Below are 21,051 nucleotides of genomic sequence, written 5' to 3'. Positions count from 1 at the left end.
TGGCTGGAACAAAACATGGAAACATGGTCCCACTCAACCACAAAGGGCCAGGAGCACAGTCTCACCAAGTGGCCAGAGGGAAAGAATCTGAAATATGCAGCAAATAGCACAAATGACGACCACAGGGCCTTTTACAAAATGGCCCAAGAAACCTTCCCATTCTCTCTCCCTCCACTCCTCCTCCATGGCTCCTGCAATCCTCCTGCCATACTGAGCTGACCCTTCCCTCAACACACCATCACTTGTCAAAACTCCATGTCTTTGTGCATAACTGGAACCTCTGCCTGGGATGCTCTTCAGAGGTTACCACTATTCTAACCTTTGATTAGTTTTGCCAATTCTTGAACTTCATATAAATGGAACCATATGGTATGTACCCTCGTGCCTGGTTTCTGTTGCTAAACACAGCATCAGTGAGCGTAATCTGTGGTGTCGAGCGTGTCATACTTCATTCTTTTTTGTGGCTGTGTCATGACTATACCATTGTATGCCTATACCATGATTTATGTATCTATTTTCCTATTTATAGCATTTGGGTTGTTTTCAATTTGGGGCTTTTGAATAAAGCTGTTATAAACATTCTTTTGGTGGATATATGCACTCATTTCTCTTGAGAAGAAACCCAAGAGTGCAATTGCTGGGTCACTAGGTAGATGTATGCTTGGCATTCATGGATCAATACTGCAAGTTTTCCAAAGTAGTTGTACCACCTGACACTCTCATCTGCAGAGTATAAGAGTTCTAGCTGCTCCACATCTTCCCCAAAACATGGCACTGTCAATCTTTTTCATTTTGGCCATTCTGGTGGATGCATATTAGTATCTTACTGTGGTTTAAATTTGCATTTCCATGGTGAGTATTGACATTGAGCACATGCTTGTATGCCTATTGGATGGCATGCATTCCTTCATCCCACAAAATGTTATCAAACGTCCACATTGCAATGTGCATGTGGCTATAGCAATGGGAATAAATAACATCCAAGCTCCATGAAATTCCAAATCATTGCCTTTTTTGTGCAACTCAAACACTGTTGATTTTGGAAGAATTTTATTCAACATATTAAAAATCTAAATAAATATACAGGCAAACCCTGACTGTTCTTCTATGTAAAATCCCAAATTAGGAAATATAACTGATCAGAAACAGAAGGGGAGGACACAGTTAATAGACACTTATTCATTCAGCAAATATTTCTTAAGCACATACTGTATGCAGGTACGGCCAGACCCTGGAAACAGCAGTTCATGGGCTAGACACGCCCTGGGGCTAACAGAGCTCACAGTTCAGCCCTTTGTAACGCGACAGTGAACTCACACTGTGCGGGATTGTTTTCTGTCTTCTGCCCCTTCTAGACTGGGAACTGCTTGAGGACGGGGTCCCTCTTTTATATACTGAGAACCTGGGGCAGGTGCTGGCATGTTCTGAGGATACATGTGCTCAATTGCTAAGCCTGAACCAATTCATTTACTTAAAAATATGAGACAGATAGAAGTTTAAGGATACATTGTACCCAATAAAATATTAGCACTGTTAGGATGCGAACCGAGTATCCTGTCCCAGTTTAAGGAAATTTTCACTTGTACGCTGCCTCTGGGCTGTGGTAAATTCGAGAATGTAGTTTATAAGAACTGCCTATATGCTATCTTATCCCACTTCCTACAGCCACATGCAGAATAAAGTGGCAGAGTCTGACTTTTCAGTTTTAATCTTTTCCACTACAGATTTTAACAAGACCCCAAATGGTATGTATTTTTTTTTATTTCTAAGCATCCTACAAATCCTCATGCTAAAATTTTACTGCCACTGAGTGACACCTCAATAGAAAAATAAATGAGTCTCAACCCGTTACTATTTCATTCCCTCAAGGTCATTTCCTCACAGGCAGATCAGCCACATCAGTGGAGCCCACTCAGATGTCTTGGGCCCCACCTCTGCTCTGCATACCATTCCATGAGAGCTGCTGCCCGGAGACTTGACAGCCTGGTACCATCTCCTCCCACAATCACCCTCCCATTCCTCCAGCTTATCTCTGGTGTCAGAGAAGAATGAGCCTTCAAGTTTGTACATTCCAACTCCAGCACTTGGGGGAAGAACCCTCAGCACAGTCATCTGGCATCTGGACGGCAGGGCAGGGGAGCTGGCTGCCCAGGCACCTGTCATCTAGGCCAGGCCCCCTCACCCAACCCAGGCTGCCAGAACTGTGAACAGAGCCAGACAGGACCCCCTTGGAAAGCACAAATTCTGGGTCTCTGGGGCAGCCTGTATTAGGGGTATTTATTTCTGGGGTTCTGGGGGTGGCATCAGGACAGCAGGTGTCAGAACCCCTAGAAACTCTGCCCAGTCACCTGATGAGTCAGGTGTGTTTAGTCATGGGAAACCATGGGGAAAGGCCCACAGTGCCAATGCCAGGGCAGGTGAGACCTGGCTGACTGTGCAAATGAGCCCAGAGCCCAGAATAGAGCAGTGAGAATTAGGTCACCTTTCCTTCTCACTGGACTATTCGGACACAACTATGTGACCCCAGACAAGCCAATTTCCCTCAGTGGCGCTCAGTTCTCTCCCTCTAAAATGGACAAGGAGTGGTGGAATCAGACAAGTTCTAAAGTCACATCTAAGGCCAAGGACCCATGACTCTGATTTTGATCTAAATCCAGAAAAGAACTGTGGCCAGGTGTCTAATTACTGGCTCATTGTTTTTCTCCTGCAGGCTATGGGTTTACTAACACTCTAACCTTGTGATCTTCTTCCAAGAGACCTTCCCCCCAAAGATCCATGGGAGTACTGGGAAAATGGATTGGAGACTTCTTTGTGACTCAGTTCTCTCCTTCCATTCCTACCCCCACCCGCACCCACCATGCCCATCTCAACCCTTACCTGAGCCCTTCTCAAGGCTGGGATGCTGGCAGACCTCGAATGCAAATCTCAGGCACTTGCATTTAATGTTTGCTGTTTTGCGTCCTGCCCTATCCACTCCTGGGCACCTCGGAGGACATTCTAACTCACCATGTACTCTTTTCCCATCCATTTGTTGAGTGTTTCTCCCAAGTGCCAGACTCTACTCTGAGCACCTGGGCTGCCGAAAAGGACAATGTGGCCCGTTCTCAGGAAGTTGTCTTAAATTAGGGAGGAGCGCATCAGTCCGAGTGACAGCAGTTAACCCCAGGTCAGCTGGGAGAGAACACCAAGCGAGGACCTGCCTGGGAGAAACCTTGAAGGTGCTACAGCAGGTGCCGCCAGTGCCCACCCATCCCCCTAGCCCTCCTTAGAGTTCTCAGGGCAAACCAGATGTGCCAGGCAGTAAGAGCCACAGGAAGAACCCTTGAGCCAGCAAGCAGCAGAGACTAGGGGGTAAATACCCCACCACCTGGCCACATGATGAAATAATCCCAAGGCGGCTGGCCACAGCCTCCCGGAGGATCCCAGGGGGACTGAGTGACCTGCTCATTAACACACCTGCAGTGCCTGCCCATCCCGGTCTCACTTCCTTACTCCCTCTCCATGCTTCTTAGGATGGTCTCTGGAATAAACTACATGGATTCATGTCTTTACATCAGGGCTGACTTCTGAGGGAAGCCACAGTAGGTCTGGAAGAGTGAGCTGGATTGGAGAGTAAGGTGGTCGGGGGGAGGGCACCCAGACAGAGGAGCCGCTTGGGAACAGTGCTGGAGGGCGGGACGAGGCATGGCATTCGGCGTGGGGCAGCATGTGGAGGACACACTTGACCCCAGGACTCTGTTGTGGGACCTTAGCACCCTTGTCCAAAGGGGACAAACACTTCAGTCATCTTTTCCAGATGTGTCTGGAAGAGGAGAAGCGGCTGGAGAAGACAGCCAGGGCTTTCCTGAGAGGTGCCTGGTGGCCCTGCCCAGCCATCTGCCTCAGTCAGTCCTGGGTCCACAGGGAACCAGGAAGTCAGCTCTGTTTCTTTGGAGAATGAGCTGCTCAGCTATGAAAGGAAATATCCCAACTGTCCTGGCTTCTTGAGTGATTTGGATCTCTCTAAATATTTGGAAGAGTTTCTTTTGTGCTTACAGGGATATTACAGTGTCAAATGCTGAGGCCTGTGGAAGGCAATAGAAAGCAGTGGGTAAGCCAGACAGACTAACTGGTAGTGTGCTCCAGAGCCTAGTCAGCCTCTGGGGGCCTCAGTTTCCTTACCTGTAGCATGGGAAAAATCATACCTGGTGAGCATTCAGTAAGATAATGCATATGGCATTAGGCTCTGAGTATAGTAAGTGCTCGAGGATGCTGGTGACAAGCAGAGTGCACCCCTGGGGCAAGGCCCACCTGCCACCTGGGTGAGATCACAAAGCAAACGCCGCCGTGCAAGATCTGCCACCAGACTCCCTGGCTCAAAGGCCCACCTGGGCAGCCCCCCGAGAGTGTGTCTGCTTGGGTTGGGTATGACCAGAGCAACAGAGCAGTCCAAGGGCCGAGCTCAGACATCGGGTCTGCCTGTGCAGGCCAGGCCCTTGCTGACACTGGTGAGCCAGTCAGCAAGCAGCGGGGACAAGAAGCTGGCTCAGAGGGCCTGGGGCTCTGGCAATGACGCTGGCCAGGTGATGACCTCAGCCGGGGCCTGTCCAGACCTCTTACCCCGCTAGTGTACAGAGGAGCACACTGACATCGCTCTCTGGGGTCCTCTTTATAGGCCTCCATGTTTTCTTGTTTTTGGCCACGCCGTGCGGCACGCAGTATCTTAGTTCCCCAACCAGGGATCGAACCTCTGCCCCCTGCATTGGGAGCGCCGAGTCCTAACCACTGGACCGCCAGGGAGGTCCCTTTGTAGGTCTCCATGGAGAGCCACTTCCTCCTCAGAGTCTCAGTTCAAATGGGCATGTTTCAGTGGGTTTGTCTCCCTCTCATCTGGGCACCGGTGCCTGAACACCCCAAACCTCTGCTGGCCTCAGGCTGTCAGTCACCTCCAGGGCAGTCCCAGCTGTTACGCTCTGAGAGAAGCTGAGGCTTCAGTTGACCTGCTGGGTGCTCTTCTGCCCGTGAACCAAGTGAAGGCAGAGGTAAGGGCCTTACCTGAGGCCACCCACTGACCCCCCACATTGGTCCTCTCACCTTCCCACCTTTCCCTGACTCCTGCCTCCCACTTGACCTCCCTGTGTTTATGGCACAGAATTTCTACCTCTGTGGCCTGCGCCTCAGGCTCCCTGGTAGCAAATGCACTGCCCCAAACAGGGCTGCACAGAACAGGCCTCTCCCCACCCCCATGTGGGGCTGATGAAGGTATACTTCTGAGCAGCAAGGCCCCGGGCTAGCAATTAGGCTGAAAGGATATTTTTGAGGCTTTGGGTGGAGAAGGCCTCTAAAGAGGTCCCCGGGGATTTGCAATTAACCAATTAAACATGCCAATTCCCAGAGGTCCTGGAGTTCCTCAGCGCTGCTCAGATAAGAACTGACAAGAGGAAGGATGAAGTTTTGGTCTCAGAGGTCTGTGTAAACAGTGCTGGGGATGATTAACCCCTGGCCTGGGGTGGGGGCGGGGGTGTGCAGATCAAAGGCCCTCAGATGAATGAACAGTCTTGGAATTCTGGGGGAGAAAGGCACCGACTGCTCTAAAAAATTTGCTCTAAGCAAAGCACATTTAGCATCCCCACGGTTTCAGGGAGACCTGGGGCTTTTGGTAACCAGGATTGATCACCCCAGCCACGGGGCAGGAATGATCTTTCTGCATTTCTGCCCTCTTTATTGATTCCCACCCCTGATGAGAGACAAATATCCATGCTGTCACTGAACTGAGTCCCAGAGAAACCAAACCCATCCTTCTTGGGGACTCCTGGATCCGGTCCATGCCTGCCCCCGCTCTCACATTCCTCTGAGGACCCCCCACTCCTGCCGCTTTTTCCTTCCTATAGACTGGGATACCGTCCTCTTTTGGGGAAGGGGGCTTCCTCCTCATACCAGCTCACCATTCAGCCTCCAACCATCCCAGGAAATGGGAACCACCTGGCAGGAGGATCAGATTCCTGGGAAGTGACGGGGCTGCCTCTGCCCCACTGCCCCCATTATCCCTCAGTGCTCACCTTGTCCCGGAAGAGTGGACTCCCTCCATCGCTCAGGCCCAGGAAAGGCGGCTGGCTGGCTGGCTTGCTGGCTGGCGAAAGGCCAGGTGAAGATGGGGGAGGGCTGGGGGGAGGTGCCATGCCCCGAAAGGGGCAGGGGCAGGCCCAGGAAACAGGCAGTGAGAGTATTGGCTGAAGACCACAATATCTCGGTAGGGAAGGAGGGGCTGCAGGGGCTGGGGTATCTGAGGATCCCTGGGTGGGTGGGGCCAGGGCCAGGGGCATCTGGGAAACAGACCTCCTTCTGAAATTCAAAGTTGAGCTGCTAAGCTACTGGCTCCTGGAATCTGTAAGACAAAACTGAAGACTGTAGACGGGCATCCAAGCCTGCCACACTCTGAAAGGACAGCTTCCAGGTGAGTGTGACATACTGCTGGACACATGGACTCCTAGCCTCAGTTTCCAGGATCTTTCTCACTGCCTTGACACCCCAACTAGCAAGAGGGAGGCCCTTCCCCTGGAGCCAGGGTGGTTGCTCAGGGACTTGGCAGTCAGCAGAGAGAGCTGGAGCAGGAATACACACCTGCAAAAATGAGGGGATGTCAAGCAGTGACCTCAAGGTCAGGACCTAGTTGGAAGTAGCTCTGCGGCATCCACAGCAGCCCATGGCTGCCTGATCTATCCCTACCTGATCTCCCAGCTGCCCTGTGCAATCCTGGGTACTCCAGAAACTCCACATCTAGCAGGCCTCAGCCATCCCTTCTGGGCAGGGCTGACCTCAGGAGCCCTAGCTTTTGTTGGGACCAACATGGGATGAGGAAATGCTTGACTCCAGGTTCCCAAGCCCCACAGTGGTCTGTGGGCTCCTTTCTTCCCTGAAGGCAACCCTGAGTGCCCTCCCAAGAAAGAGATCCCAGAATTTAAAGTGTGACTTGCAAACTAGGTTATAGGCAAACTGGACTCACCTGTGGCTCCGCAGTTCTAAGGGGAAAAATTGGGGCAACTGAGTGTCGTTGGAACTAATAAAGTCTTCCTTAAGTCTCATGTTTATTATACCCCAGCAGAGCTTCCTCCCGACTGAGGCCATCCACTGGCGTGTTACTAATATACGTTTATGCAGCAGCGTCTGCACACCTGGGGAGAATTTGCAAAGAGAAAGGCCATGTTCCCTTCCCCCCAGAAACTCATGGGATGGGGACAAGCAAAGGGAGAAGGTTACTGGAAAGTTCAGGGACAAATAAGGGAGGCCTTCCTCAAGAGGTCACCTGTGGGTGGAAACCCTCGAGTGAATTACAGGGAAAGGCAAAGCTAGGGGAAGGAAGGGCAGGAGGTGCCGCGGGGTACATGCGGGAGATGATCGGGCAAAGCAGGCAGAGGCCAAGTCACAGCACATCTGGTGACGCGGGGGAACAGCCCTCGCCCTTCAGGGAACATCCAGGACTGGGCTCTTCCTGGGGAAGAGGCGGCGGGGGGTGGCGGCGGCGCATTTGCCCCTTCGTTCGGCGTTTCCGATGCATTTAATGGGTTGGTCCGCTGTTCTGTCTCCAGCCAAGCGCCATGTGGTGGACTCCGTTGCTGCTGCTGCTGCTGCTGCTGCTGCTGCTGTCGACGGCGCCGCGCCCGAGCCGGGCGAGGCCTCTCCAGAAGGCCCCAGTTTTCCAGCTCACTCACCAGGGCCCCTGGGGGAGCGGGGTCGGCAACGCCACGGTCTCGCCCTGCGAAGGGCTCCCCGCCGCGGGAGTCACGACCCTGACCCTCGCGAACCGCGGCCTAGAGCGCCTGCCGGGCTGCCTGCCGCGCGCGCTGCGCAATCTCGATGGCAGCCACAACCTGCTGCGCGCCCTGAGCGCGCCCGAGCTCGGTCACCTGCCGCGGCTGCAGGTGCTGACGCTGCGCCACAACCGCATCGCCGCGCTGCGCTGGGGCCCCGGCGCGCCCGCGGGACTGCAGACGCTCGACCTCAGCTACAACCTGCTGGAAGCCCTGCCGCCGTGCTCCGGGCCCGTGCTGCCCGGCCTCCGAACGCTGGCGCTGGCCGGGAACCCGCTGCGGGCGCTGCAGACCGGAGCCTTCGCCTGCTTCCCCGCGCTGCGCCTGCTCAACCTGTCCTGCACCGCGCTGGGCCGCGGCGACCATGCTGGCATCGCCGACGCTGCCTTCACGGGGGCTGGTGGCGCGCCCCTGGCTGCGCTCGAGGTCCTGGATCTCAGCGGCACGTTCCTCCGGCGCGGTGAGTGCGGGCGCCGGGTGTCGAGCCCGAGTGGCCGGCGATCTGGGGAGAAAGGGCTGTGAACTTCCTCGAGGGGCGCTGCCCCGGGCGCCTGCTCACAAGACCACTCAAAAAGACCCGCCCCGAGATTCCCCAAGCCGAGGGCACCCTGTTCGAAGCGCCGCAACAGGCTTCACTCCTTGAGTCCCATCTCCGTTCTGCATGTGAGGGAACCAGGGCACAGAGAAAGGGGAATGGCTGGCCCGCGGCCTCCCAGGTCATTAGCGGTGCCTCCACATCCGAACCCAAGCGTTCTGGGTCCAGAGCCCACACTTTTAGCCTCTCTGTTCTGCTCCCCAGCAGAGCTGGTCAATGCTTGTAAAATGGGGAGTGGATGCAGCGCTTTGGGGCTGATGAATGGACGAACTTGGTACCAAACATTTAGTTAACGTGAAGTACCTGATGCTCAGAGGATGCATTCATTGATTTCTATTCAGTTGGCTAAAACTCTTCCTGTGAATGTTGAATCCTTCAATAAGACACAGGCGGGAGGTGAGAATACCTGTTTTCCTGCACTTGGCATGTTCTGACTCTGATTCACAAGGTTGGTTTTATTTTTAAAAAACGCTTCTCGTCTACACAGTAAGTCCCCTACATACGAAGGAGTTCTGTTCCTAGAACGTGCTCGTAAGTCCAATTTGTTGGTAAGCCCAACAAAGTCAGCCCAGGTACCCAACTAACACAATCAGCTATATAGTACTGTACTGTAATAGGTTTATAATACTTTTCACACAAATAATACATAAAAACAAACACAAAACATAAAGAAAACATTTTTTAATCTTACAGTACACTACCTTGAAAAGTACAGTAGTACAGTACAATAGCTGACATGCAGGGGCTGGCATCGAGTGAACAGGCAAGAAGAGTTACTGACTGGAGGAGGGAGAGGAGGTGGGAGATGGTAGAGCTGAAGGATCGTCAGCAATAGGAGACGGAGGGCAAGCTGCAATTTCATTCATGCCTGACGTTGATGGCACAGGTTCTGGTTCCTTGCTGGATTCAATTCTATCTACCCTCTTAAAAAAATAATCCAGTGATGTCTGGGTATTAGCTCTTTTTTTCTTATCATAGATGACATGGTAGCACTGGATTGCATTCTGAACGGCTGCTGCAACCTTCATGTACTGTTCTACATTCCAGTCCTGTGCCTCAAAAACTAACAGTGCCTCCTCAAATAGAACTAACTTACATGATTGGACATGCGAATGCATGTTTGCATCTTTGAAAGTTCACAACTTGAATGTTCGTATGTAGGGGACTTACTGTTATCACCTGTTCCACCACCGACAAGAGAACAAAGAACAGGAAACAGGAGAAGGGGCACGTTCTCCATTTACTAGGAGAGCCACGAAATGAGGTTTCTGGGCCTCCTCCTGCCTCACTCCTCCTCTCCTCCTTCCTTACATTCCTCAAAGATTTCCCTTGCTTCTAGTAGCCATCAGAGTAAAGGCTGGGGTACTTCTGTGTGGGGTTTAACAAGAGGGTGGGGCAACAGTGGACTTGGAGACAGTGTCCTGGGGTCAAGCCCCACCCTGTCGCTTCCCCACTGTGTGGCCTTTCACCAATCATTGTCCTCTGGGGCCTCAGCCACTGGGGCTGGAAAAGGAAGAACTGGTCATCTCCGAGGGCCCTTCCAGCTGAAATGGCTCATGCTTCTGAGATTCCCAAAGCTGCCCACTGTACCCATGCTCTGCAATGACCTTCACCACTCACCTTGTCACTCTCATTGTTTCCTTGATCCCGTGCCGGCCTCCTGGGTTTATGCCTTCCCAGGTAGTGGGCAGTTTCCCCTCTGTGTTTCAGTTCAGTCAGGATGGATCAGAGACCTGCCGAAGCTCACGTCCCTCTACCTAAGGAAGATGCCCAGGCTGAACAGCCTGGAGGGGGACATCTTCAAGGTGACCCCTGACCTGCAGCAGCTGGATTGTCAAGATTCGCCAGCACTTACCTCTGTCCATACACACATCTTTCAAGACACGCCTCTCCTACAGGTCCTTCATTTCCAGAAGTAAGTGTTCCTGAATCACGTGACTGATTTTTGCCCATTACACTAAGTTGAATAGGCATAACTATTTTATAGGATAAACCAGACCTTACTTTTCCTTCCACTGCTCCTTCAAGGCCTCGCTGGGGTCTTGTTCCTCCTCATCCTTCGGGTGATATGGTGGGCACATCCTAGAGAGTCCATCCAGCCTAAAAACCAAGCAAATCAGTCTTGTCCAGAATAATGTTAAAACTTCAAACTCTCATGCATGTTAACTTTCCTTTAAGCCCAGGATGAGAAACTTGCAGTGGGAAGAGGAGTTGAGGGCATCAGGGTCTTCTCTATTTCTCCATCCACCTGCTTCCCCATGTGTTTATGCAAGTCAGCAGCCCCTTCCAGGGCTTGAGCAGGTCCTACTTGCATTGGGACCTGGGGATGGTGCCGTCTGGCCCAGTGGATGTCCCAAGTGTCACTATATCCACCCTCCTTCCCAAGAGCAACTACTGTTCTGACTTCTAGCAGGAAGGGCAACATCCCTTTGAAGATGATCCCAGGCCACCTCCTTTCCTGTGGGCCCACAACTGGGCCCTGGGAAGCAAGCACTGTTGCCCCACCATCACTCTCAATGTAGCCACTTCTCTTTTTTCTCTGCTAGCTCCAGAGTACTCACTTTGGGGCTTATCACAAGGGAAAAGGACACAGAACATGCAGAGCACTTAGCTCAGTGCCTGGCACATTGTGTGTGCTCTATAACATTAGTTAAGATCACCATGGTGGTTGTGATGAAGGTGATATAATGATGACAGTGATGGTGGTAATGGTAACTCTGATGATGGTGATGATGGTGAACTGGTGATAGGATGGTAATGGTGATGACGATGGTAGCAGTGGTGATGATGTGGATGAGAGTGATATCATCTCTGGCTCAGACTCCTCTTTTGAGCTTCAGACTAATGCAGCATTATTTAAGGTTATCAGATATGGAACCAAACTGCCTGGGCTCAATCCTGACTCCACCCACCACTATGTGAGTTGGGGCAAGTTACCTAATGCTTCTGTGGCTCAGTTTCCTCATCTGTGAAATGGGGATAATGATCAAATCCTCCCCCATTGCATTGTTGTGAGAGGAAATGTTTTGATATGTGCCTAGAACAGTGCCTGGCACAGAACAGGAGGTTTGTATTATTACTACTGGACATCTCCACTGGATGTCTCATAGGTCTTTCAGGATCTAGCACACAGCTAGATACACGAGCCTGGAAATCATGGAAGGCCTGGGCTGGAGATCCCTAACTGAGGACCCTTAGCACAGAGATGGTGGAGGAGGCATCAGGTGATGACAGTGGATGCTGATGGGGATAGTGGTGAAGGCACCAGTAACAATGATGCTGTTGAGGGCGATGGTGGTGGTGATGATGACAGCATGGCCCTTGCTTTCAGGGAGTGCACAGTTCTGTAGGCAGCGGACATCTGCCAACTGTCATGATACGCTGGGATCAGTAGAGGCACACACCATGTACCGTGCTATAAGGCAAGTGGGGTTAACGATCAGCTCCAGCAGACTGGAAGAAGAACATAATTGATCCATACCTTCAACGGTGAGTCCAAACTCACCAGGTGGAAAAAGGCAACCTAGACCCCAAGAAAAGCAGGCATACCTGGGTCAGAAGTGCTGGCTGCTTCCTCTCATCCCTACGCTTCTCAGTTTGCTGCAATCTGACCACCCACTTCAGCTTCATGATTAAATGGGACCAGTGGCATTTCAGCTGCTACGTCCAGTGGACACTTCTCTATCCATTGAGCCCCTTGTTGAGTCTTTCCTCCCTCTTGACACTCTCTCCTTGTCCTCAGGGTGTTGCCCTGGTGCTTCTCCATCCTTTCTGGATAGGCCTTCTTAATGTCATTGGCTATTTCCACTTCTTATAACTTTTTTGCATGTCATTTCTCACCCTACATGCTTCCTCTAGCATTGTCCCCACCCCCTTGTCTGATGCCATAGGATTTGGCAAAATGTGGGGTGTTGGTGACATTCATTCTCAGTGGAGCCATATGGGAGTGGGTTGAAGAGTCAGTGCAGGTGTAGACGGATCTTAAGGTTGGCTCCCCGGTTACCAGGTCCAGCCTGGTCTCCATTCCCAATAGCTCCTGTGCCAGCCCTTCCTACCCACCCTGCAGGGCAGCTTGAGGTCAAGTTCTCAACATTCCCTACCCCAATAACCAAGAGCCTTCTAATCAGTGACTCCACCTTCAGGGGCCCACATGTTAGTGCAGGAAGTCTCAAACGTTTCTGTGCCATGGACTCCTGTGGCAGTCTGTGAAGCCTATGGGCCTTTCTCAGAAGAATGTTCTGATATACATAAAGTAGGGTACGTACGTAGGATTCCAAAGAAACCAATTATAGTTGACAAAATATTTTTAAATGCGTGTTTTAGGAATATATGTGTGTGGGGTGTGCTTCTTTATTTAACACCGTAAATAACAAAATCCAGCAGCAGGTCCAATAACTTCCATAATTTTGATGATTATAAATGACAGAAAACTACTGAAAAGTGATATGGAAATATCTGTGATTTGTCGGTGATTCACCTGTGGTTTGCTGCCTTCTTTTGCCACTGCAGCAAATGGTTAATTTCAGTTAGAGGTTTGTGAAAGTAAAGAAGTAATATTCTCCATTCAAGTTCACAGACCCTGTCTCCAAGGACTTCAGGTTAAGAACCCTTGTAACCCAGTCACCATATTCAGCCAAGAGATCTGTCTAAATTGTAATCTGATTGAGTCTTAAGCCAAATGAAAACCTTTCCATGCTTTCCGTGGCTGGAGGGAAAGGTTTAACTCTCTGGCTGGCTCAGCCCAGGCCCCCACTGTACCCCGCTGTGCTCCAGCTGGGGGAGGAGCCACTCCCAGAAGTCTGGCAGCTCTCAAGCCTCTGAAGCTCATTAAATGCCCTCTTCCCTGCTGGACCCTCTTCCCTTCTTAGCCTACCTTGCTTCTGGCTCTCCTTAGCTCACCCACAGCCTCCCCTGGGAGGCTGTCTGTGATAGATGCTGGTGGACGTGTGCGTGCCCTGGCACAGCCAGCACCCTCTGAAGAGGGGATGGCACCCTGCTGGCTGCTCTGCCAACCCGGCATGCCCAACGCCATCCACAGTCCTCTCCGACAACGCTACATGCAGGAGGGAAACGCCTTTGGCAATATTTCAGCAAAAAAAAAGAGAAAAGGGATTGTTTAGAGGGCGAGGGGAAACTTCTTCCACACTAGGGCTTTGTCAGTTCAGATGCAGAGAACACCTAGGTGCCATCATGCGTCAGGACATGATGCAGGCTCTCCCTCAGCATGTGGATGGCAAATGCAGCTTGTCTTTATCATGTGCAGATTGCACTGGATGGCAGAAAGGGCTGTCAGATAAGGAAAAGACTCCTTTTCCTTATTTATAAAATGAGTGAAATATTGGGAATTCCCTGGCGGTCCAGTGGTAAGGAGTTGGCGCTCTCACTGCCAGGACCCAGGTTCAATCCCTGGTCAGGGAACTAAGATCCCGCAAGCGCAGCCAAAAAAAAAAAAGAGTGAAATATTATCTACCTCATGATCTGACATAATGATATCAATGAGATAATGTTACCTGAACCACTAAGCAATGTTACTTCCCCCAAAATATGGTAATCCTTTTCCTCTCCCCTTCAGGCAAAAAGAAAAATATTTCCTTTGAAAGATGAAGTGCTAAGTAAACTCCCATCCTAAGATTTCTACTCTATCTCTGTGAATCCTGCTAAAAGCGAGCATTTGCATATATATACACATAATGTGGGTACACCTTAAGTTTCAATATAAATGGCACCCACATATATTCAGTGCTCCACAGGGGACAACTGTCAGGTGCCCACTGGCCAGGAGTGTTAGAGCAGATCTGGGTGGTGGGTCCTTCCTTGCCCAGAACATCTGCATCTCCCCCAGAGCAGGAGAAGGTGGATGTTTCCCAGGCAGATGGAGAAAAGCCAGCCTTTGATGGGAAGAGGCCTGTAGATAAAGTGTAACTCCTGTTGCTCATGATGCTCAGATTATAACTGAGAACATGTACAAGAGGCCAGGAGACTCCAGGAGTTGAGACAGTTGAGGCTAAACCCTCAGTGAGGCTCTGGGCAGAAAAAGCAGAAAACCAGGAGGGGGCCTGCCATTGCTAGGTGTGGTACATTGTTTGCAAAAATGGTCCTGGTAATTCCTCCCATCCCTGTAGACACACCCCTTTGCAATGTGATTTTGCAGCTCCTCCCATCAGGAAGTAGAGTCTGTTCTCCACCCCTTGAAGCTGGGCATGGCCATGTGACTTGTTTAGGCCAGAGGGACATTAGCAAAGGTGATATAAGCAGAGACTTGGAAGCAGATGAGCAAGCTGGGGCTCGCCCTCTCTTGCTGGTGGGGACTGGTCCAGCACCATGTGCGCAAGCCTCCTGGGTAATGAGAGACGCATGGAGAGAGGTCCCGGAAAACCCAGCTGAGGCTCCATATATGGGAGGCCATCCTAGATCTTTCGGGCCCAGCTGAGCTGGCCCAGACCATAAAAATCACTGAGTCAACCCACAGAATCATGAAAAAGAATAAATATTTATTATTTTAAGCTAAGTTAGCGAGAGCTAACTGATACACTTCAGTGAGGCATCTTCCAAAGGACTGGTGTTGAGTGCCATCAGCTGCAGTTCAACTGCAATAGTATACGTTCAAGAGTGTTCTCACTAATTAAGAATTTCTGCCATTTCTTGTGACTGGTCTATAATAACAATATCTTATTTTTTTTTAAATATCTTTTATTTTATTACTTATTTATTTTGGCTGTGTTGGGTCTCTGTTGCTGTGGGTGGGCTTTCTCTAGTTACGGCGAGCTGGGGCTGCTCTTCCTTGCAGTGCGTGGGCTTCTCATTGTGGTGGCTTCTCTTGTTGTGGAGCATGGGCTCTAGGCACGCGGGCTTCAGTAGTTGTGGCACGTGGGCTCAGTAGTTGTGACTCCCGGGCTCTAGAGCGCAGGCTCAGTAGTTGTGGTGCACGGGCTTAGTTGCTCTGCGGCATGTGGGATCTTCCTGGACCAGGGCTCGAACCCGTGTCCCCTGCATTGGCAGGTGGATTCTTAACCACTGCGCCACCAGGGAAGTCCAACAATATCTTACTTTTGTGTAGAGATGTATATTTATAAACACTTTCATCATCACAGACTCTTTTTGATATAACCAGCAGGGAGGATTGTCTCCATTTGTTTTGAGGGGTGACACTGACGGGGTTAGGTTTGTATCCTTACAGATGAGAAAAAAAAAAAAATCCAAGGTTATTAAGAGTTTGCTCAAAGCAATATCATCTAGCACCTAACAGAATGGATTTCCCATGACACCACTGTGGCTCTCTGGATATAGTTTTGACCTGATTGTAAAAGACTGACTTAATAGATTTTTGTGCATTCCAGCTGCAACTTGAGTTCCTTCCCTCCTTGGAACCTGCATTCCTCCCAGGTCCTGTCCATCAACCTCTTTGGCAACCCTCTCACTTGCAGCTGTGAGTTGTCCTGGCTCCTCATGGATGCAAAGAGGATTGTCCTAAGCAGGTAACACATTTACAAAGCAGATGACTGAGGGGTGAGGGTCTGCCCTCCAGAGCTGAAGTTCTCACAGCTCATATCTTGCTCATGTAACCATGCTGGACAGGTTGGCAGTGCTGGGTGGGGCGGCCGTTCCTCATGTAGTCACACTCAAGAACCCAGGACATAGAGGCTCTAGTTCCCTCCCAGCCAGCCAGAGGGGCAGAGAGCATGGAGGACCCCCGACTCAGGAGGTTTTAATGGGCCAGGCCAGGAGGTGGAGCTCACCACCGTCACTCACATCCCATTGGCCAGATGTCACTTAGCAGGCCACGCCTACTACAAGGGAGGCTGGGAAATGTAATCTAGCTGTGTGCCCGCTAGGAAAAGAAAGTGGGCGAAGTAAATAGCTAGCTTGTCTCTGCTAAAGCGGAGTTATCATTGCTCATTTTACAAACGAGCGAATTGGGGCCCAAGGAAGAGAGGTACTTGCTTAGATTCACATAGCCGCTGGGTGGAGGAGGCAGGATCTATACCGTCTTCCAAAAATGTGCTCTTAACCACTGGGCCCCACTGAGTCCCCAAAACGGAGCCTGGCCTATAAGTCCAGGGCCAGTGGGCTTATAGAGCTCTCGTGAGACAGGAGAAAAAGAATTCCTATGGAGACTTCCCATTGGCTGCTGGCTGGAAGAGTTGTTTTGCAGTGGGGAGCCATGCCCAGGCTGGCCACCAGGAGAGGATGCGGGCTGGGGACACCTCTGGTCTTGAGCACCCTCAAACCACCTCCACCAGCTAATCTGTTCTCCTTGCAGCTCACTTTGAGAGCCCTGTCCTGTGGGGTTCTTTTCTCACCTCTCACGCAAGCCTGGATATCAAGTGGGGCTCAGTCTGCCCCCCTGCCCCCTTCATGTTGCCTCTGGCACCCAGGCCCTTTGCAGTGAAGGGTCTTGCTCTGGTATAAATGAAAAGGTTGAGAGTACTTACTACTGTTGATTTTGGCTGTTACTTAACCTCTTTGTGCCTCTACCTCCTCATCTGTAAAATGGGGATAATAGTGCCTACCTCATGAGGTAGTGCAGACTAGATTGGTTTATACAGTAAAGTGTTAGCAATAGTCCCTAGCATGCAGCAAGCACTCAAAAAATGTTAGCTAGTATGAGTATTGTTACTACTACTCACCACTAGGAAGCAGACAGGTGAGAATAAAATGGCAGACCACACTTAGAGCATCTGGACTGCCCTTCACCAGGCTCACCCTGGGTTTTGGCTCTGCGTTTAGTAGCCAGGCTATCTTGGGCAGTTAGTCCCTCTTTCTGAGTTCCCATTTTCTTCTCTGCACAATGGGAGTGATGAGGGGAGCCTCCTACACAGGTTGCCCTGACGGTCACTGGGGTGACCCATGTTGCATGTGTACCACGTGGTACCTGTCAGATGTGTCACAAGGCTTGGGAGAGGGATTATCTGCACTGAGGACTCAAAGCCCAGCACAGAAGCAGCCCTGATGCCAAATACCTTCTAACCAATTGGCCTCCCCTCTAGGGCAGCAGACACTGTGTGCACACCAGCAGCAGGATCCAGTGGCACCTTCTCAGCCCCTCTTTTGCTGTCCCAGCTGCCAAGTGTGTGCCATTCGGACCAAAACACCACCTACCTTGATTCCAACCCACCCTCCTCAGTCTTCTCCACCCACACACCATCTACACAGGGTCCCTCCACCCTGCGGAGCACAGCCCCCTCTACCCAATCTGCGGGAAGCCGACAGAGTGTCACCAAGGTGCCCTCCCTCCCTGTGGATTCCCCCACACGGCCGGCGGGGCCGCGGTACAGCCTTGCCAAGGACGGGGCCGTTCCCTCCACTACTGTCTCTCCAGCAGGTTCCAGCAACTCTGGCAACCCACCTAGGGCTGCGAGCACAGCCGGGACAGAGCACCAAGAAGAACATGCTGCCCGGCTTGTCCTGGAACCTACTATCTCAGCTGCCTCCACCCCATGGGCCAGCAAACACCCGGGTCTCTCCCCTACCTCCCGGAACCCAGGGAGCACGCCTCAGCCCGCCCCGGGGACACGGGCCACCCCGCGGGCTCCCCACCCGCCTCCTTCCGAGGGCGGGATTCCGGTCCTGCTGCTGGACGACTCCAGTGAGGAGGAAGAGAGCGGGAAGGAGGAAGTGGGGGCGCCGGCCCGGGATGAGCCCTGCGATTACCACCCCTGCAGGCACCTCCAGACGCCGTGCGCAGAGCTGCAGCGGCGCTGGCGGTGCCGGTGCCCCGGCCTCAGCGGGGAAGACACCCTCCCGGACCCCCCCAAGCTGCAGGCGGTGGCCGAGACCACTGACACTTCGGCGCTAGTGCGCTGGTGCGCCCCCAACTCGGTGGTGCGCGCCTACCAGATTCGCTACGCGCCCGAGGGCCGGCCGGGGAACCAGTCGGTGGTGTGGGACGTCTGCGCCACCGCTCGCCAGCACGCCCTGCACGGGCTGTCGCCGGCCACCACCTATCGCGTGTGCGTCCTGGCGGCCAACGGCGCGGGCCTGAGCCGGCGCGGGGCGTGCGCCGCCTTCAGCACTGGGCGCAGCCCAGCGCTCGTCGCGGCCGGGCTGGGTGCCGCGGGCGGCCTGCTGCTCGTCAGCACCGCGCTGCTGGCCGCCGGCCTCTGCCGCCGGGGCCGGACGCCACGCTCCCCGAACCGCCGCACGCAGCTGCTGGCCTACCGCAACCCCGCCTTCGCCGCCGAACCCGCGCCGCCGGCCCCGGCCTCGCTCTCGCGGGCGCGCGATCGCTGAGCACCCGCCGCCTACGCGAGGAGAAGGCGGTACCCGGGCCCCGAACGGCCCGTCGGCCCCGAGCGTCTCTCCCTCGCGCGAGGCCCGGGCTCCTCGGGCACACGTGGCACTCCCCGCGCTGAGTTCCTCATCCCCGGGAACCTCTCTGCCTTCGCTTCCTGCTGCTTCTCTCTGTTCCCAGAAACGTGATGGTTCACGCTGCCGGGCATCCCTGTGTGTGGTTTTATTGGGGTTTTTCAGCAGTCAGTGCCCTTCAGCGTCCGGTAGAATAAATAGAATTGTGTGTGGAAGTAGGAAGAGAGAAAACAAATGGCGCAATGCGGCCGCTTTTCTCATATTGGAAACGACATCCTCAAGTCATTTCAGAGAAGTTCCTCATGGTCAAGCTCTGGCTAAGGGTCCTGTTATTCAAGGTAACGACTCCAGTGGATTCTCATCACCCCCTCCTCCCCACAGTGGAGTCTTAACCTGAGAACCGGTTATGTTCCCTCAGGCCTTGCAGGTTCATTAGTTCATTTCAGGGTACAGCAGCAAGTGTGCTTCTAGCTTTAAACTGCAGTCTTCCGGGAACATCTGTGAAACACGGGGAAGGCTGTCCTTTCAAACTCGGTTTTTGCTGCATTTCACCTAGGACCAGGTGGGCAAAGGATCTGTGAACTCCTTTTTTGAGGAAGCATAATAATTAATAAGCTCACTTTCAGGAAACTTTTTTCTTTTTTTTTAAGAGAGAGAAGAAATAAAAGGAAAACCTCAAGGCTCTGGCTAGAGGCCAAAGCATTTCTCTGCTCAGATTGCATCAAACAAACCTTTTTTGTATGATGCGTATCTGACTGTGGGCTATGTCTCACTACACCTTTTTTTTACTTCTATACAAACTTAGGGGGGGAAAGAGACTTTATTAAATTAAAATGGGGGTCATAGATCTAGATTTTAGTTTTCTACGTTAGCATTTATGTAAGTTTCCTGTGGCCACCGTAACAGGTTACCACAAACTGGGTGGCTTAAAACAAGTTTATTCTCCTACAGGTCAGGCCAGAAATCCGCAGTCAAGGTATTAGCAGGGTTGGTTCCTTCTGGAGACTGAGGGAGAACTATTCCATGCTGGCCCCCCTCCCCCCGCTGCCCCCACCCCTCCGCCCCAGTGTCTGGTGGAAGCCAGCAATCCTTGGGTTCCTGGGCTTACAGGTGCATCACTCTTATCCATGCCTTGTTGTCTTGTGACAGTCTCTGTGTCTCATGTGTCTAAACACCCCCCCCCCTTTTTCCATTCTTTTCTCCAGGCTTATTGAGATATAATTGACATATAACCTTGTTTAAGGTGTACAATGCAATGATTTGATACTCCTATATATATAGAAATAATTAAAATAAGGTTAGTGAACACGTCTGTCACCTCATACAATTATCTTGTGTGTGTATATGAGTGTATGTGTGGTGAGAACTTTTAAGATCTTAGCTACTTTCTAATAGTATGGTATTGTTAACTGTAGTCATCATGAACTTGTAACTGGAAGTTTGTACCATTTGACCACCTTCACCCATTTCTCAGCCCACCCCCCACCCTTAGGGACCACCAATCAACTCTGAGTTGGTTTTTTTAGATTTCACATATGAGATGATACTGAATATGTCTTTCTCTGTCTTTTTTCAGTTAGTATAATGCCCTCAGGGTCCCTCCATGTTGTTCCAAATTGCAAGATCTCTTTATTTTTTATGGTTGAATAATATTCTATTGTATATATATTTTTTCTTTATCCATTCATCCACTTGACACTTAGGTTGTTTCCATGCCTTGATTACTGTAAATAATGTGACAATGAACATGGAGGTGAAAATATCTCTTCAAGATAATGATCTTATCTCCTTTGGATATGTACCCAGAAGTCAAATTTCCATCTTCATATGACACTAGCCAGTGGCTTAAGGCTCACCCAAATCCAGTATGACCATCCTAACTTGATTACATCTGCAAAGACTCTATATCCAAATAAGGTCACATTCACAGGTACTGGGGTTAGAACTTGAACAATATCTTTGAGGCACAATTCAACCCACAAAAGCATTTACTTCTATTCCAAGAAAAAAAAAAAAATCAAGTTTGATTCCCATGTATCTTTTGTTTCCATGACATGCTGCAGCACAAAAACCATGCTGCAGAAACTAAGCATATCCAAGTTTGACCTGAATAACTGTATTTCTAGGTGAAGTTTTGAAAAGGCTTCCCAAAATTCTGAGGTGGATCCCTAGTTTCATCACATATGTAACCAAGAGAAATAAGACTGATTTAAGATACCTACCAGCTCCAAATTTAAAATTGCAAGGCAAAAGTCTAAAATGTGACTAACATAAAAGCCCTCAGGCATGTAATTAAATTATCCCAATGCCTTTTTTAGCTTAATATCAAGATTGAGGGACCTTCCCTGGTGGTCCAGTGGTAAA

The 21,051-nt window shown here is 51.2% G+C and overlaps 1 protein-coding gene across 1 annotated transcript; it reads left to right on the top strand.

The window, feature by feature from the left end:
• The first annotated feature begins 4,574 nt into the window (after window positions 1–4,574).
• On the top strand, window positions 4,575–19,333 carry LRRN4 (leucine rich repeat neuronal 4). Its single transcript, XM_082428221.1, has 4 exons — window positions 4,575–8,247; window positions 10,093–10,297; window positions 15,720–15,857; window positions 17,370–19,333. The coding sequence occupies exons 1-4, from the start codon at window positions 7,575–7,577 to the stop codon at window positions 18,610–18,612; spliced, it is 2,259 nt and encodes a 752-aa protein (XP_082284347.1). The 5' UTR covers window positions 4,575–7,574; the 3' UTR covers window positions 18,613–19,333.
• The last annotated feature ends 1,718 nt before the right edge of the window (window positions 19,334–21,051 follow it).

The sequence above is a fragment of the Balaenoptera physalus genome (genome assembly GCF_965194825.1).
Source record: "Balaenoptera physalus genome assembly, chromosome: 16".
In the NCBI taxonomy this organism is placed as follows: Eukaryota; Metazoa; Chordata; class Mammalia; order Artiodactyla; family Balaenopteridae; genus Balaenoptera; species Balaenoptera physalus.
Note: the sequence above shows the minus strand (reverse complement) of the source record. Positions and strands in the feature narration are given on the sequence as shown.

Coding starts and splice junctions, on each gene's coding strand:
- LRRN4 (XM_082428221.1), top strand. CDS start 7,575: ATGTGGTGGACTCCGTTGCTGCTGCTGCTGCTGCTGCTGCTGCTGCTG. Junction 10,298..15,719: donor CAGGTCCTTCATTTCCAGAA/GTAAGTGTTCCT, acceptor TGTGCATTCCAG/CTGCAACTTGAGTTCCTTCC. Junction 15,858..17,369: donor AAGAGGATTGTCCTAAGCAG/GTAACACATTTA, acceptor CCTCCCCTCTAG/GGCAGCAGACACTGTGTGCA.